At 42.8% G+C, this 15,812-nt stretch overlaps 1 protein-coding gene across 5 annotated transcripts in view; it reads left to right on the top strand.

The window, feature by feature from the left end:
• MMD (monocyte to macrophage differentiation associated) overlaps positions 1-10,958 on the top strand; it is a 31,912-nt gene extending 20,954 nt beyond the window's left edge. For all 5 annotated transcript variants that reach the window (XM_077328693.1, XM_077328696.1, XM_077328691.1 and 2 more), the window contains 4 exons: positions 200-274; positions 882-983; positions 2,409-2,478; positions 8,199-10,958. In XM_077328693.1, the coding sequence (XP_077184808.1) occupies positions 200-274; positions 882-983; positions 2,409-2,478; positions 8,199-8,399 (448 nt within the window). In that variant the 3' untranslated portion in view covers positions 8,400-10,958. The remainder of the gene's footprint in view (positions 1-199; positions 275-881; positions 984-2,408; positions 2,479-8,198) is intronic.
• The last annotated feature ends 4,854 nt before the right edge of the window (positions 10,959-15,812 follow it).

Genomic DNA, 15,812 nt, shown 5'->3' with positions numbered 1-15,812 from the left:
TTTTTGGTAGCCTAAGCTGAATATTAAAATGTTAAGATTTAGGACTTTCCCCCAAGCTTCAGAGTGCCGTAGATGAGATATTGCATAGTGGCTGTAGTATTAATTTTGTAAGAGCAGTCTTATTTTGGATGGAGCTTAACATTCTCATAGCCTGTCATTTTTCAAAAGATTTGTTCCCCTTCTTTGCCTTTCCGCTTAGGACTATGGAGCACTGTTTTCATATGTGTGATAGAATGATGATCTACATCTTTATCGCAGCATCCTACGCACCATGGTAAGGATTACAGTGTACTTTTCCATAGATAAAATTACATTGGCATGTTATCAGCACAGCTTCTACTCCGTTGATTGGTGACTGATTGCATATGGCCTAATCTGGCCAGGGTTAGAAGCCAGGAAGTTAAATCCTTTTTCCATTTAACAAATTAAATCTGATGTTACTACAATTGCCCTGATTGAGCAAGGACCATATGCATATACCTATGAACTGAGGCCAGTGTTTTTCCCTATGTGAACGTAACTACTGATTTTTCCTTTCATTTCTGCTATTCTAATCAATAGTGATCTTTAAAGTGATTTACAGACTCCTTAAGTTTTGTAGTTTTTCTGCTCATAAAAAGTTGTAAGTCATCTTTAGCATCTGGAGAGGCATGCTTCAAATTAATATAATGAAATAAAAAATGTTCTAAAGAAACATGCCTGCACTTATCTTTTAACTCTACTGAATTGCTTTCCTGTTCTTTTACAGTGTTTAGTTTTGTAAGAAATACAGAGAGCATTCCTTTAGAGAAATGTTTTGTATCAGACTTGCAGAACATAAAAATGTCTTTAATATGCCGTCTGTTCATTATTGTCTGTTATCTACTGCAATATTTTTTTAGGTTAAATCTTCGTGAGCTTGGACCTCTGGCCTCCCATATGCGTTGGTTTATCTGGCTTATGGCTGCTGGAGGAACCATTTATGTATTTCTCTACCATGAAAGGTAAGAAACCTGTGCTTTCTGCCTCTTAATATTACCAGTATTTGTAGGTGTAGTTTGTATGCCACTGTTAAGGCTTAGGAATCAATCATGAAATCAAAGTAGAAATAAAAGTTTTGAATTGGAATATTCTTCACTAGGGTCAGAATACCCTCACCAGATTTGTCGTCAACCTGAAAGAAGGTAGATGAAGGCAAGAGGCAGAACATAAAATCCTGAAAACTGGAACTTTTTTCTAGTAAGAAAAGTAATTTTACCTGAAACATTATTTTATTTGCTGCTGCAAAAAGCACAATATCTGCTTAGTTACTCAGGCTGCGTGTTGCCGTGCCAGTTTGGGGAGCATCATTGGAGTATTGGAAATTGAAACAGCATCTCTCTTGTGATATTCTTCTTGATAAATAATTTAAGCAGCACTTAATATTAGTGGGTGAGGAGAACCTGAACTTCTCTCTTTCCCAAGAAACAGATTGCACCTTGTAAGTTCTACTTTCCGTTCCACTGAAAGGACTTGGATGGCAACCTTTTGGTATTCGTTCTTATTGTTCCAGGAGGGTTAATAAATAGGGATGGGCATGAACCAGTTAACAAGCCAATATTTAGCACAAATGTGGTCTGCTTTGCAGCATCTGAACCAGTGTTTGGGAAAGGTGCCTTTCCTGAACACTTATCAGACTTCTGTCCAGATCACCTGCTCTAGCCATTTAAACCTAACAGCAGAGCAGAGTGGGTCCACTGAACAGACTGGTGAAATGGCTCACAGCCATTTGAACCTAAAAGCTGATAGGCACACCCACTCCACTGTTAGGCTGAAATGGCACCAATCAGCTGTCAGGTTTAAATGGCTGTGAGCCATTAAATATGTTTGTTCCACTCCCCCACTTCAAAGTGGGAAGAAGCAGAACAGGCAATTGAATGACTGCCAGCCATTTAACCCTTCTGATGTGATCCCCCACATTCAAGAGAAAGGGAGATCCAAACTGGCCAGTTTGGTTTGGGGAAATTCTGAAATATTTACTTCCTGCCCATCCAGGTACGCTGTTGGGGAGGAAACAGGCTTTTGGTCTCAGCTTGGGGGGGGGGGGGGGGCTGACTGTGAAAGAGTGACCAAAACACCTTTGCTGAATTAACATTGAGGGAAATGCTTCCTGTGCCTTAAACACCGATCTACTGGGCCATTCAAGGGCAATGTTATTCTTCGAATATCTGTGGGATAGCTTGTCATCTCTCCAGCTAGTAGTGGTTAAGGAACCGACATAAAACCTATCTTATCTGTGGAAGCCTAGTGCAGTAATAACACACAGGATATTAAAAACTAAAAAAAATAAAATTTTGCCATGGGAAACTGGAAATAATTGCATTTTTGGTGGGGAGGCATTGTTTATCTTTTCATAATGGTAGATTTATTATGTATCTTTGTTTTTATAGGTATAAAATTGTGGAGCTCTTTTTCTACTTAGCAATGGGCTTTTCCCCTGCTTTAGTGGTAACATCTATGGTAAGTAATGAACTCTTGCTAAAAAATGTAAAAATCTAATTATCAGATTTATTGTCCTTGTGGTATGCGTTTGTGCATTTGTATTTAAACAACTCTTGTGGTGATTTACGCATATTTAAAAGAGCTTTAGGGAATCACTTCATTTCTGTTGCCCAGCTATTTTTAATATTGTGGTCTGTAAGTGCTCTGTTTATACAGAAGGAAGCATGATCTCAAAGCATCCTGCTTAAGACAATATAAGGATGGTCTAGCCAGTGAGGCTGGGGTTTTTTGTTTGCCTTGTTAATCCTACATGATTGCTTTGCATGAGATGATTTTAAACAGCTATTATGTCGAAGAGTTGTCTTTGTTCTCCATGGGAAAGAGGCACTTGGTTTGTTTCATAAGATCCTGCTGGATCAAACCAAAGGGCCACCTGATCTATCATCCACTTGCCAACCAATGTTTTCAGGAAGCCCGTGAAAAAAGCATGCATGCAATAGTCCTTCTCTTGTTTTCTTCTCCCATAACTGGTGCTCAAGGAAAATGGTCTTTGAACATGGAGATTCTATTTTGGTACTTTTCCTAATGGCCATTAATGAGAAAGTGGTCTTATAAGAACACGAGTTTTTTTAGAATATCGTCCTCTTTTATTTCTTCATTCATTTGTACTGCGGCCTTCTCTCTCAGTGGGGATCCAAAGCTGTTTACATTGTTCTTCTGTCCTCCATTCTATCCTCACAACGACCCTATGAGGAAGGTTAGGCTGAGAGTGTGTGACTGAGACAAGGTCATCCAGCAAGCTTCCATGGCAGTGACGGTGAACTGAACCATATCCTAGTCTGAAATTCTAACCCAGTCATTCTCAACCAGGATTACTAGTAACTCCTGAGTCCCAGAGGAGTTACTCCAGTAGGGAGGGGGGTCATTTAAAAAATATATCAGGGAGGAGTCAGGAGGACAGAGTGCCTTTCTGTTCACCCATCTGGTCTGTGGTGACCTGGGTGAATTTATGCACAAGAAGAGTTGGTTCTTATATGCTGCTTTTCTCTACACGAAGGAGTCTCAAAGCCGCTTACATTCACCTTCCCTTTTCTTCTTCTGTTTTGCTCAGTCAAGGTACTGCACACACATAAATTAAACAACTTCTTATTTAATACGCATCTTATTTTATGATTGATGCCAAGCACACTGTCAACATGTGACATCCGGGAGCAGTAGGGAGGCGTGGCCAACTGGCATCACTTCCAGGGTTACTCGAGGCCTGAAGAATATTTCAGGGGTTACTCCATGGTCAGAAGGTAGAGAAAGACTGCTCTAACAATTACACCACACTGGCACAATTAAATCAGAGTCCAGTAGCACCTTTTAGACCAACAAAGATTTATTCAAGGCGTGAGCTTTCCAGTGCAAGCACTCTTCGTCAGACTAAGAACCACACTGGCACTTTTTCTCAGAGGTGTGGGCTCAATTGTTGGCTATGAGAAAATGTTTTGTTTTCACGTGAAGTTCCATTAGTCCCAGCATGCAATAGGGAGAGGAGTTTTCTTATACATGCACAGATTTCTATTGCATCCTCCTTACATAAAGTTTCAGTTTACACACAATTCTTCTAAATCTTCTAAAAGACAAGTTAGATGTTGCCAGCCGATGTGGAACATCACCCCGGCCACATTTTTAAAGCCAAAACCACATCCAGAGCTGGAGTCTGATAAGGAATGGAGACATGCTTAATCCTTTCACTGTATCTCATTTCCCTTTTCCAAAACGCTTCTTAAAGACTTTCCTCTCATGGAATTCCAGATGCAGACAAACATGTATTTGAAATTCTGCATAGATTTCGAGTATGGAAAACACCTTCCACTTTTAAATTGATTGTCCTTTCACAAGAGGGTTTCAGATTTCAAATGAGTTGTTTTGCTGATAGAGTCACCGAATACCTTGTTTGACTCTCACAGTGACAAAAGAATTCAGCATATCCTGTGAGATCCTTGAAATGTCCCATAAGACTGTTACATCACCAGACATAGGAAATAACATAACTGTGGACAAATTTTGAACTGGATAAAATTTATCTTGAAGTAGTTACAAGATATTACAATGAACAGCTATGTACAAGTATAAAATATACAAAAGTAAACATGAATATGAACATGCATGAATACTACATCATTAGCATTTCAGTCAGTTTTAATTCTATATCTCAGGAAATAGCTTTGGGACAAAGAAGTGTATGTGCCAAATTACTGTCAGGAAGAGAGTCTGTAACCTGCAAAAGTCTGCTGATTTACAGAAAGATATGACATGATGGTTTCTTTATGCTCATCCATTGTGCAGAGGTATGTGTTTGTCTACTGCACAGCACACAATGCTCTTCCCTGGCTTTATTTTTAAAGCACTCTTATCACGTACCCAAAGACATAGAATTAATTTCTATGAATGCCACAAATTTCTCAGTGACCATGTTCAGCCATTAAATGTCTTTGTTCAGCTCTCTCAATCATACTGTGAGCTCAGTTTGTCAGAAGCCAACTCCCAGCTGATTGGGTGATCAGCTGGGAGTCTGTTTCTGATCCACCACCATCTCTGAATAGTAACATATTGATGCTGAAAAAGAGAGAGGAAAGAGAATTTATTGGGCTTTCTTCTCCTTCAAACTGAGCAGAGAGAGAAAGGTTTTTAAGGTCTGTATTGCAAAAAGAGAGGAGCAAGAGCTTGTTTCTCTCTTTTTTTGTCCCTGAAGCCCAAGACAACAAATTGGAGTGAGCAAAGGGAAAGGAAATCAGCTGGTCTTCTGATCCCCTTTTATCACACATACTACATGCCCTACATCTTAGCAAGTCTAAGAGGCAGCAATGTTTCCATGATGGGAAGTCAGAAAACCTGACTTCCAACTGATCTGTTGGGAGATGGCAGCCAATTCCCCGCCCCCCATTCCCAAAGAAAAAAAAATTCCTAGGTACAGAGCAAAAATTTTCCAGCAGGAGGCAAGAAGCTGACTCCCAGCTGATGTCTGAGGAGGTTGTTGGTGCGAATACACACAAACATTTTGGGAACAGCTAAACAGCTCATAAATTAACTGGCCACCACATATAAATGGGAAGGGAGCCAAACTAGCATGTGTTTGTGCACCTGTATTAATTCCTTATTTTTGTATTCATTTGATTAAGCATCCATTAGGCTAGAATTAAGGATTTTCTCAAGTTTGGCTAATCTTCTGGAGCACCCTTTATCTAATACATATCTTGAAAGAAAAACTCAATTTAAAATCCCACAAATTTAGAAAAGATACCTGCAAGTCTCAAAGAGCACCAATATTGTTTGACAAGTAAGCTATAAACGGCTTCTTTTAAAATATGAAAGTATTGCAAAATGAGGAGGAGTACAAACTGGCAAAATAAATATAAGATGACAGTAAGCCAAAATGGGCGTAAAAGGTGAATATATTGCTTTTAATAGCAGAAGTAGAAATGAGCCAGGAAGTTGATTGGGCCACTAGATGACAAAGTTGTAAATGGGATTTTGAAGAAGGATGGAAAAACTCCAGAAAAAACTACATGAGTCCTTTACATCTATCTTTACTGCAGAAGATGTCCAGATATCCTTGCAGGTCCCCTATTTTCAAGAATAAAAGCAAAGAGGTCTTAACTCATCCATGAAATATTTGATATTCTGATAATATAAGTTGTCATTGCAATTGATCTTATTGGAGAACAGGATGGAAGCTCCTGTAATATCAGTTTTTGAATAAAATCCAGGGACAAGACAGGAAACTGCTTACACAGTACAGTCAACTTCCCTCTCTGGTGAATTCATATAAAGCAGCATTTAAAAAAAGATTTATTTAGCATGTCTAAGAAGAATGGCTTCTGCAAAGGGAAGTCTTGCCTTGCCAAACTTCTGGAATTACAGGAATGTGTTCATGAACGGGTAATCCAGTGAACATTATGCCTCAGCTGTTTTGACAAAACCCCTTAACAGACACTCCTAGGGGAATCTGAGAGCCAGCTTGGTGTTCTAGTTAAGAGTGGCAGCCTCTAACTGGGAGAACTAGGTTTGACATCTCACTCCTTCTTATGCAGCCAGCTGAGTGACCTTGGGCCAGTCACAGTTCTCTTAGATCCCTCTCCACCCACCTACCTCATAGGGTGTTTGTTGGGGGAGGAAGGCTAGTTGATTGTCAGCCACTTTGAGATGCTTTTGTGTAGTAAAATGTGAGGTCCAAAAACCCAGCTTGTCTCTATTCTTCTTATCTGTGTTTTGTAGCTATTTAGTCATGATGATTAAATAGAATCTCCATATTCATAAGAACTATGCCACTGGATACCAGTTGATCAGGGCCAACCAAAGTGGCCTTTGCCTTCATGTCCTGCTAATGGATAGGAATTTTTGCTACAGTTGGAAACACCATGACAGACTAGAATGTGTTAACCTGATTCAGCAGGGCTTGTCTCGTCTTCCTGCACCAGAATTGCTTTTATCCAACCAAGTGGTTAAGAAAACCTATTCAGGATGATGAAAGACCTTGTTTTTACCAATTCCATCCTCCTGCTGCAGCCCTGCCACCAGGTTTTATTACTGGAGGTCGGAGAGTGCTTAGGTACAACGTTGCAGGGCTGTGCAGAAGAAGTGGGTCAGTAAAAATCATCACCCCTTCTTAGAAAACTTTTGTGTCTTCAGTAGTGCTCTGGGCTTAGAAGGGTGTGAGTCTTATTAGGTAGGGTTCTGCAGCAAGTTTTCTTAAATTACAGTATTTGCTGGCGTATAAGACTACTTGTCCCCCCTGAAAAACATGCCTCCAAGTGGGGGGGGGGTCGTCTCGTCTTATATGCCGGGTGCACTTCAGCTGGGATAGACATAGCTGCCCATAGTGGCCTCCCGATGCCCACCCAGTGCCCATAGTGGCCTCCCGGTGCCCACCCACCTCATTCTACATACCATCCTGTATTGCAATGGTCCCCAACCTGCGGGCCGCGGCCCGGCGCTGGGCCGCAAAGGCCATGGCGCCGGGCTGCGGCTCCCTCTCCCCGCCCCCCGCCCGCAGTAAAAAACTTCCCAGGCCGCAAGCTTGCGGCCCGGGAAGCTTCTTACTGCGGGAGGGCGGGAAGAGGGAATCAGGGCCGGGCCGCGCCCGTGCAGGCCGCGCCCGCGCGGCCCGAAGCGTGGGCGTGGCCCGCGCCCGCGCGGTCCCCGTGAGCGCGGCCCGATGCCCTGCCGGTCCCCGGCCTAATAAAGGTTGGGGACCACTGCTGTATTGTGCGGCATCCAGCGCGGCCGCGGTGGGTCATCAGCGTGGCTGTAGTGAGCATCAGCAGCGAGACAGGGGTGCCAGCCTTTTCGGCGTGACCAGCCCATTCTGCTCAGCAGGAAGCAGCCGTGCTCTGGCCCGCCCCTTGTCTACGCAGAGCTCGCACATGGGCACTTGTGCCCTAGTGCCGGTCACAGGGAGATGCAGGGGCTGGCCGGAGGCGCTGCGGTCGCGCTGCGGCCGTACAATAGTGACAATGACAGGCACTGTAATGTAATGTAACAAACTCTATATTTTGAGTGGAAATGTTGGGGGGTCGTCTTATACACCGGCAAATACGGTAGCTGGTATTTACAATTGCTGCAGTTAACTAGTGCTTAGCTATAAATGCAGTCATAACAGGACTCACAACTCTCCAATGTTATGACTGTCAGAAGAGTTGCGTGTTCAAGGGCATGGAGTAACCTTTGTTCTCTCTTGTGAATCCACACAGAACAATACGGATGGACTCCAAGAGGTGGCCTGGGGAGGCTTCATTTACTGTATGGGAGTGATCTTCTTCAAGAGCGATGGGGTCATTCCCTTTGCCCATGCCATCTGGCATCTGTTTGTCGCCACGGCTGCTGCGGTTCATTATTATGCTATCTGGAAGTACCTTTACCGAAGCCCTGCAGATATCATCCGTCACCTATGATACACAGCGTCGCTCCAACCTGCACTATGCTTCCAACTCAGTATTATTCGGGTGAAGATTCTGGAGAAATATTGCACAGGGGGGAAATGCACTGACTTTGATAGTTTTATGGACACATTTACTGTGAACTACAATGAGTTCTTGAATTGCTGTTCATAGACAAAGTGCTAAACGCACAATTCTCCAAACATTCTCCCTCTAGAAGCCCCTGCTGAAATAAACGGGAATGGCGCAAGTGTGTTACACGCCTTCTGCTCATTTCAGTGCGGCTTTCCCACGAGCATTTCCTTTTTGTATTGCACACACTGTCAGTGTTCAACAGCTACAGTACAACACAAAAGTATTGCACTCTTCAGCCCATTGAAATCAGTGGGACTTTAGAGCATGCTTGACTATTGAATTGTTGCAGACATTACTAATAGGTCCATTCCACATTAACAGGCAAAACAGTGTAAGAATGACTGATGTTTACAAATTTTTTAAAAAAGTGTATTCAAGGGGTTTGATTTTTTTTTGCAACTTTAAACCACGTGACAGTTTTGAATTATGGAAGTTGATGCAGTAGCAGAGACTTAAATTCCTTCTTAAGTTGCTTTGTACCACTTTTTCATAAACAGTTTTCTTACATTCAGATCACAGGCAGAGCACTGTAGCTTTTTCCCACCACTTGTCCTAACGTGAATTTTACTATAAACGACTGTTTTGTAAATGACTTTTTCAAGTACACGCGCTACATGGAAATGCACCTGCTGTCGTGCAGTTGAACCAACAGTGAAAGTTTGAGAGAAATGGCGACATGCCACGCCATGTGCTGACGGATATACCTCTTGAAAAGGCTTTTTATTGAAACTGTGTGATGATAAATAAATATGGATTTCAAAATGAGCTCTGCCACAAGGCGCTGAATGGGCTTGATTTGGGTTCACTGCAACAATACGAGTTCTGCTGACTAATGCATGAAGCTCTTTCTAGAGTCAGTTGTAGACCTAGTCAAAGCACTCTGGGGATGTGCCATCAGAATTGGCGAGTGGCTATCAGTTAACATTCTTAGTTTAAATCACTCTTGGAAAGCATTGCTGGTTTCATAAATGCACCGGACACTTTGGTGCTCAAATGATGCGGCTTAGGTTTTTCCAAGATGCTTACCATAATTTAGCCCAGGGGTAGTCAAACTGCGACCCTCCAGAGGTCCATGGACTACAATTCCCAGGAGCCCCTGCCAGCATTTGCTGGCAGGGGCTTCTGGGAATTGTAGTCCATGGACCTCTGGAGGGCCGCAGTTTGACTACCCCTTGAACTTTAGCCAGGCCATTCTCGTTGGATAATAGTAGGACGTTTGTCCCTTGCACCGTCTGTCCTTTCCCAACATAGCCTATAAAGCTTTGAGAACTAATAGTTAACGACACCCAAATGGCCTTTTCAGGGAGGGAAGCTTGAATAAATTGATAGGTCTCATCAGTTCTGGGACAAAATAGCAAAACTGGGCTTGTAAGTGTGCTGCTTTTAAGCATTCGGGACAATGAAATGTAGCAATTTGATTGTAGAACATGTGCATTAAATAACTAAGATCTTAGAATCTCACTGTAATGACTCGTGTCCAGTTACTGTAGTGTGTCCCACTGTACTATGAATGTCTTATATTAAGATTGAATTTATGCTTTTTCTAACTTGGTCTTTTTCATGTCCGTGTTTTGAAAAAAAAATGAAACAACATGTTGCCTTTTTCAGATTTTACTCTGGATATTTTGCCTGTCAGCTGTAGACCTCTACTTATAGGGATGGGTTTTTTTTTTCTCCCCAAGGTAATATATAATTTCTTCTAGTCTTGCCAGTGGTTGGTTTCATATTTTAGAATGAGGTGCACTTGTAAAACATTTTGCAGGAAGGGACAACTGTTACCATAAAACTAGGGCATTGGAACTCTCCTTCCATCCAGTATAACTAATGTCTACCAAATAGTCCCACACCAGAGTCATTTCCAAAGATCCAGATTGCACATAGGGCTCTGGAGAGGTAGGAGAACACCGCTCTTGTGGATATTGTGAAATGTTCCACATGTACAATTGTAAAAAAGTGGAGATGCTCATAAAAATTCCCACATTACTGGATCCTCTGGATGAGCAGAACTGATTAGATTTTCTTAGTATCATGAAAATGAAACAGCAGAACAGACTGTGAAAGTCCTGGAACATCTGAATGCCTCTGTATTTGTTTTTGTTTTTTCAATTAATGTGTTTGACTTTAATATATTCACTTTTTTTTGTGGGTTCTTGTTCTCTGTTCAAGTGCAGTACTGTTAATACCACTAAAATATATGTAAAACTCTTAGCTTTCGTCAAAACTATGAAACTGGCTTCGGTTAGTCCTGCTGCCTTTATGGTAACTTCTTATCGTCTTTTTAATGTGTGTATATTTTTAAGAGTGAAAAGTGTTTGCTTTTTTAAAAAAAACGACAACGAAGGATCACACTCGCCAAAAATACTTTGAATTCTGTCTAGTCCATAAAGTTTTACGTGTACTAGATTAATGCAAATAAACTTTTTGTGCAATTTGGGATAACGTTTGCATTTTGTACTCATTCAGTCGATCGGGGCCTGAGGGACCAGCGCCGCTGCTCTCTGTTCATGGCTACAATCAGAAGTATGACTGCGGTACACATAACTTACCTGAACAGTCCTGTGCCATGACAGGTGGAGAACAGTTAGTTGCAGGTTTGTGCTAGCTGGTGGGCTTTTCTTTAAGAACGAGCATTTGATTGTGATAATAAGGAAAGTGGCATGGCAGTTCCATGCCTGTGAAATAGGGGGGGAAAAACTGATGAATCACGTAAATAAAAATTACTGCGTGATATTATTTCCTGCACTGGTATCGCTGCTTATGCTTCACAATTTAGCCTTTGAACGAAACCTGTCATGGGACAGGGATATGGACATTTCTGACTTCATGTTCAGCTTGGTTCCATTTTTATATTGACCCTCTTAGGTGTCTGGTGACCTTAACATTCTAACGCACAGGAATTGTTCCAAGATTATTGTAGCTGCAGGACTCTGGCTTGGATTTCTGATACTTAGGAATCGACTTGTTTGAGAACATACTGGCTCAGTCAATATTCCTTATGCAGCTGCTACATGACACCAAGTGTGGAATATTGGTCAAAATGTTGAGACTGGACGTAAAGGAACCCAAGTTTCAATCTCTGTATTTCTGATAGGGAAATACATCATTATTAGACACATCACTTAATGGGCTGGCTGTGAGATTCTGGTGCTGCTCTGAGCTGCTTGAAGAAAAGATAGAAAACAAACGCAATGAGTGCCTGCGTGTATTTGGCTGATGGTGCTGCATAAATATGAGTTGAAATCATTCATTTCTCTATTTTGGTGAAGGATAATCATCACCAAAAGTCAGCTTTCAAACCCCAGGTATTGATGACAATGTAGAGTATAAATGCTTCTTTCACTTGTAAGAAGTTTCACAGATTCCCCATGCAGCTAGACTTTGGCATAACAGCCAAGGCAATGCAAGGGATCCGATAAATGAGGTTGCATTTTAAGACTTTTGTCCCCTCGGGGGGGGGGGGGGTGGCTATGCTTGCTTATGTATCCTGTATGCATAAGTGTGACGCACAGGTTTGGTTGGGAGTTTATAAAGCCTTTGACCTCCTGTGACAGTCTAAGCAATGAACTCTCTGCCATTTCCTTGACGTTTGCTATGTTACCTGAATGTCAGTGGCCATCCAGCAGGAAGTCTGTATCAAATCACCAGAAGCTTGACTGAAAGACAGAGGCTGCCTGCTTGCTTGGCTTGTTGCTGAATATGAAATAATCCTCTACAATCAAAGGATAGTTAGCATGAAGCTTATGTTCAGGGGGAAATGCTTTCAAACTATAATGTAATAGAGTATTAGAATATGGCCTATGCAAGATGAGCATGCATTTATTTTTCTCCGAGGTTGGCTTACAGCAGGGCAGTCCAACTGGCTCTCCAGATGTCCGTGGACTACAATTCCCATGAGCCCCTGCCAGCCTTACAACATCATTCTCCCATCCTCCGTTCTATCAACAACTCTGAGAAAAAGTGATGTCAGCCTGTGAGCCTCCATGGCAGAGTAGCAATTTGAACCCGGTCCTTCCAGATTCTAGTACAGAATTCATGCCGTGGTCCCAGGATTTACCGTTTTTTAGCTTGTTTGGGAAGTCAAAGCATCCGAAAGATACACAAAGGATTGTGACAATCACGTCTTTTGAGCAGTTTCCTGAGAAATGCAAAGCTACCTCCAGAATGCTAACAGGTTGAAGAAGCCTTAAAACGTCTTCCGGGGTAATGCAGGTCATCCTATCACGGATTCATCATAGCGCTCCATGTAAGGGTCCGTTCAGTTCAAACTTTATTACAGTCGTTCAGACCAAGTTACATGAAGTTAATACATAAAAGACCAAAATAATATGGTCATTTAATATAATACAATTTAAAACAGATCATAAAATAGAACTTAAAATTATGCTACTTTAGAGCAGGGGTAGTCAACCTGTGATCCTACAGATATTCATGGACTACAATTCCCATGAGCCCCTGCCAGCATTTGCTGGCAGGGGCTCATTGGAATTGTAGTCCATGAACACCTGGAGGACCACAGGTTGACTACCCCTGCTTTAGAACATCGGATTTTTATGGCGGCGGCACAAACCTTAGCCAGCTGAGTTGTCACCTGGGGGGACTCATCACTTAGCAGCCTCTTTGTTCGATCTACATCATGATGTTCTGGCAACATGTAAGGGTCCTTGCACTGAGTCTTCCTCTGTGACAATAAGTTGATATAGAACCAGGAAGTTAAACAGACTACAAGACTGGAGCACAAGTGCAGGTTAACAACTAACACATAATATTGCACAGAGACTGTGGATGCAAACGGGGAGGCATTCTGGGTTGCAGCAGGAGGGAGGGAGATAAAGAAGTCCCACTCTGTGGGCCGAAATTCAGTCTGCAGAAATGCTGCCATGGATCTGAGCCAATATCGGCACTGCTGCTATGATTTGCCCTGTATGTGTTCCTTTGTTTTGAAATTAGCCACATCTGCCTTATGTACAGAACCTTAACTGTCCCTTCATTTTAATGGTCTGTGCACAAAGGAAATTGTTACATAGCTGTGAAGCCTGAATGGTCTTTGCACAATTTATTGACTAAATAAGTGACTGCACCAGTAGAAATGTTACAGGTATTCAATGAGGTCCTTAATGTGGTGGCTGTTTTCAAAATGGTTGCCTAAGCAAAGAGGCAGCAGACATTTGCAGAATGACCATCATACAGCCGGACCAAGAAGCAAGTATCGGGCTGTCTCAGACAAATCATGCTCCTTTGCTGATGATGTGATTGCCACGCAGAATCTACTCTGGAACCTACAATGGCTTTTCATGGTATCTAATTCAGAGATGGAATCAAATATTCAAGGGACAGATAGCTCCAGATTTCTGAGGATCTAATGTCTGAAATTCAACTTTCACATCTTCACTAGTACTCACATGTGTAATCATGTGGTCATGTTACCCTCCCCCCAATGGCCAATGATGGTCCTGGAGGGGGTGAGAAGGGGAGGGGCCCCGGGTGGACGTGTACACAGTTTTGTTTCCCAACTATATTCTGTCTGATTGTGCCACTTCTGTGGTTTTTCGAAGCCTGAAGAATGTTTCAGAGGTTTCTCAATGGTAAAGAAGTTGAGAAAGGCTGATCTAGTCAAATATCTAGGGGAAAGTAAAGTGAACAGTGACAGCCTTGGTCTAGCCATTTTCCTAGTAAGAGACCTTTAGGAAGCCCATAACTTCCGCAATACCAATCCTCTAATCAAAGCTTGTAACTCCCTTTTTATTTGATTGTTGGTGGTCGGGGCTTGCAGCATTTATAGGGGGGAACTAGCCATTCTCCATTCCCAAAGGCAGATGCCTCAGGGCCTTCCTCCCTCTTGGACCTCAGAGCTGCCATGAGCCCAGACCCAACTTATTAAAAATTCAACTAAGTTGCTTGAACCTGAGAACTCCTTGGCTTTCGCTGCCTTCTGGGCACCTAGTTCTCCAGATGCAGGGATGGATTCATTCTCTTCATTCATCACATCATGTGAGCTCCCCCTGCAGTCCAAAGCAGGAAGACCCAAATGGAGATATTTGGGGGATGCATTGAATATTAGGCTGGGTGTGACCTTGTGCAACTTGTTCTGTCCGTCTCCTTTACAGCTTGGCAAAATGGGGAAACTGGGCAGGGCTTGGGTCAAGCACAATGGGCAGGCTTGGAATGAACACAATGAAGTCTCTTGGTGCCTGTGTACCACTCGTCTCGATGAGGCCATCTGACAATGTTGCGACTGCCTTGGATCGTAAGACACTTGGGTGCTGGGGCCAGCAGCTTGGAAAGAGGATGCATTGTGGCTCGTTAGAATAACTTCGCTTGGACGCACTCCAAAACATTGAAGAATGCAAAACCTTTGTATCTGCACAGCCGGCTTTTTGAAAAGTCACACTTTCCTTGTAGTATAAAGCTTCAGTCTTAAAACACTTGGAATCCAAACTTTGGGTTTCCCAAGGAGGCCAGGCTGGGGATTGTCTGAAAAAGCACATGCAAAAAGGTGAGACGATACCACAGAGGTTAAGTCGATTGTTTGCTGGAAGAGGGCAAAAGAAGTTACTGGGCAGTAACTTTAGGAGTCCTTCCCCGCCCCCATTTCCTCTTGTCTGTCCTGCACTCCCTCCTCGTTTATCCTTCTCCATCTTTCACCTTGTTCCTTTTTGCTCTCCTAAATTAGCTCTATGAGAGAGCATCACATACAGGTCACAGATTCACAAGGGAAGGATCTTGTGCAGCAGCAGGGCCATGAGAGACCGTCGCCTGACACCAGGAGAATTGTTGCCAGTCAGGCTAGTCACCACTGAGCTCTGTGAATCAACAGCCTGACTCCCTGAGAGCTCGGTCCTTGCTCGGCTTCACCCTTGTTATACTTTCCCATCACCTACCAACCGTTTCCTCTTTCACTGCTTAGCTGCCGTGTGGCCCAGGATCCTGTGGCATCTGTTTGCATGCAGTTCCTGTGTGTAAATCATTTTGGAATTCTCATGGCCATTTGGGAATTCTCATGGACACAGCGGGACTGCTTAAACTGATGATGCACCAGAATATTGGGGCCGTGTTGTGGCTCATTTGTGTGGTGGTGGTTGTTTAATGGGAGTTGAAGAAGCAGCATTTGTGCCTACTGACCAATGAGAAATGGCTTTCAGGTTAGGGGTGGGTTTTGGATACTCAGCACAGAGCTAGAAATACATACCCCCTGGTATTGCCAGTATGATTGGAGAAAGCCATGGGGCTCTGAGAAGCCCGCTGGGTGTGACCAGCCTGGCTTTCTAGTACCATCCAGACTAGCATGATACGGTG

Source organism: Paroedura picta, chromosome 3 (assembly GCF_049243985.1).
Source record: "Paroedura picta isolate Pp20150507F chromosome 3, Ppicta_v3.0, whole genome shotgun sequence".
NCBI lineage: Eukaryota > Metazoa > Chordata > Lepidosauria > Squamata > Gekkonidae > Paroedura > Paroedura picta.
This window is presented reverse-complemented; position numbering and strand designations above follow the sequence as displayed.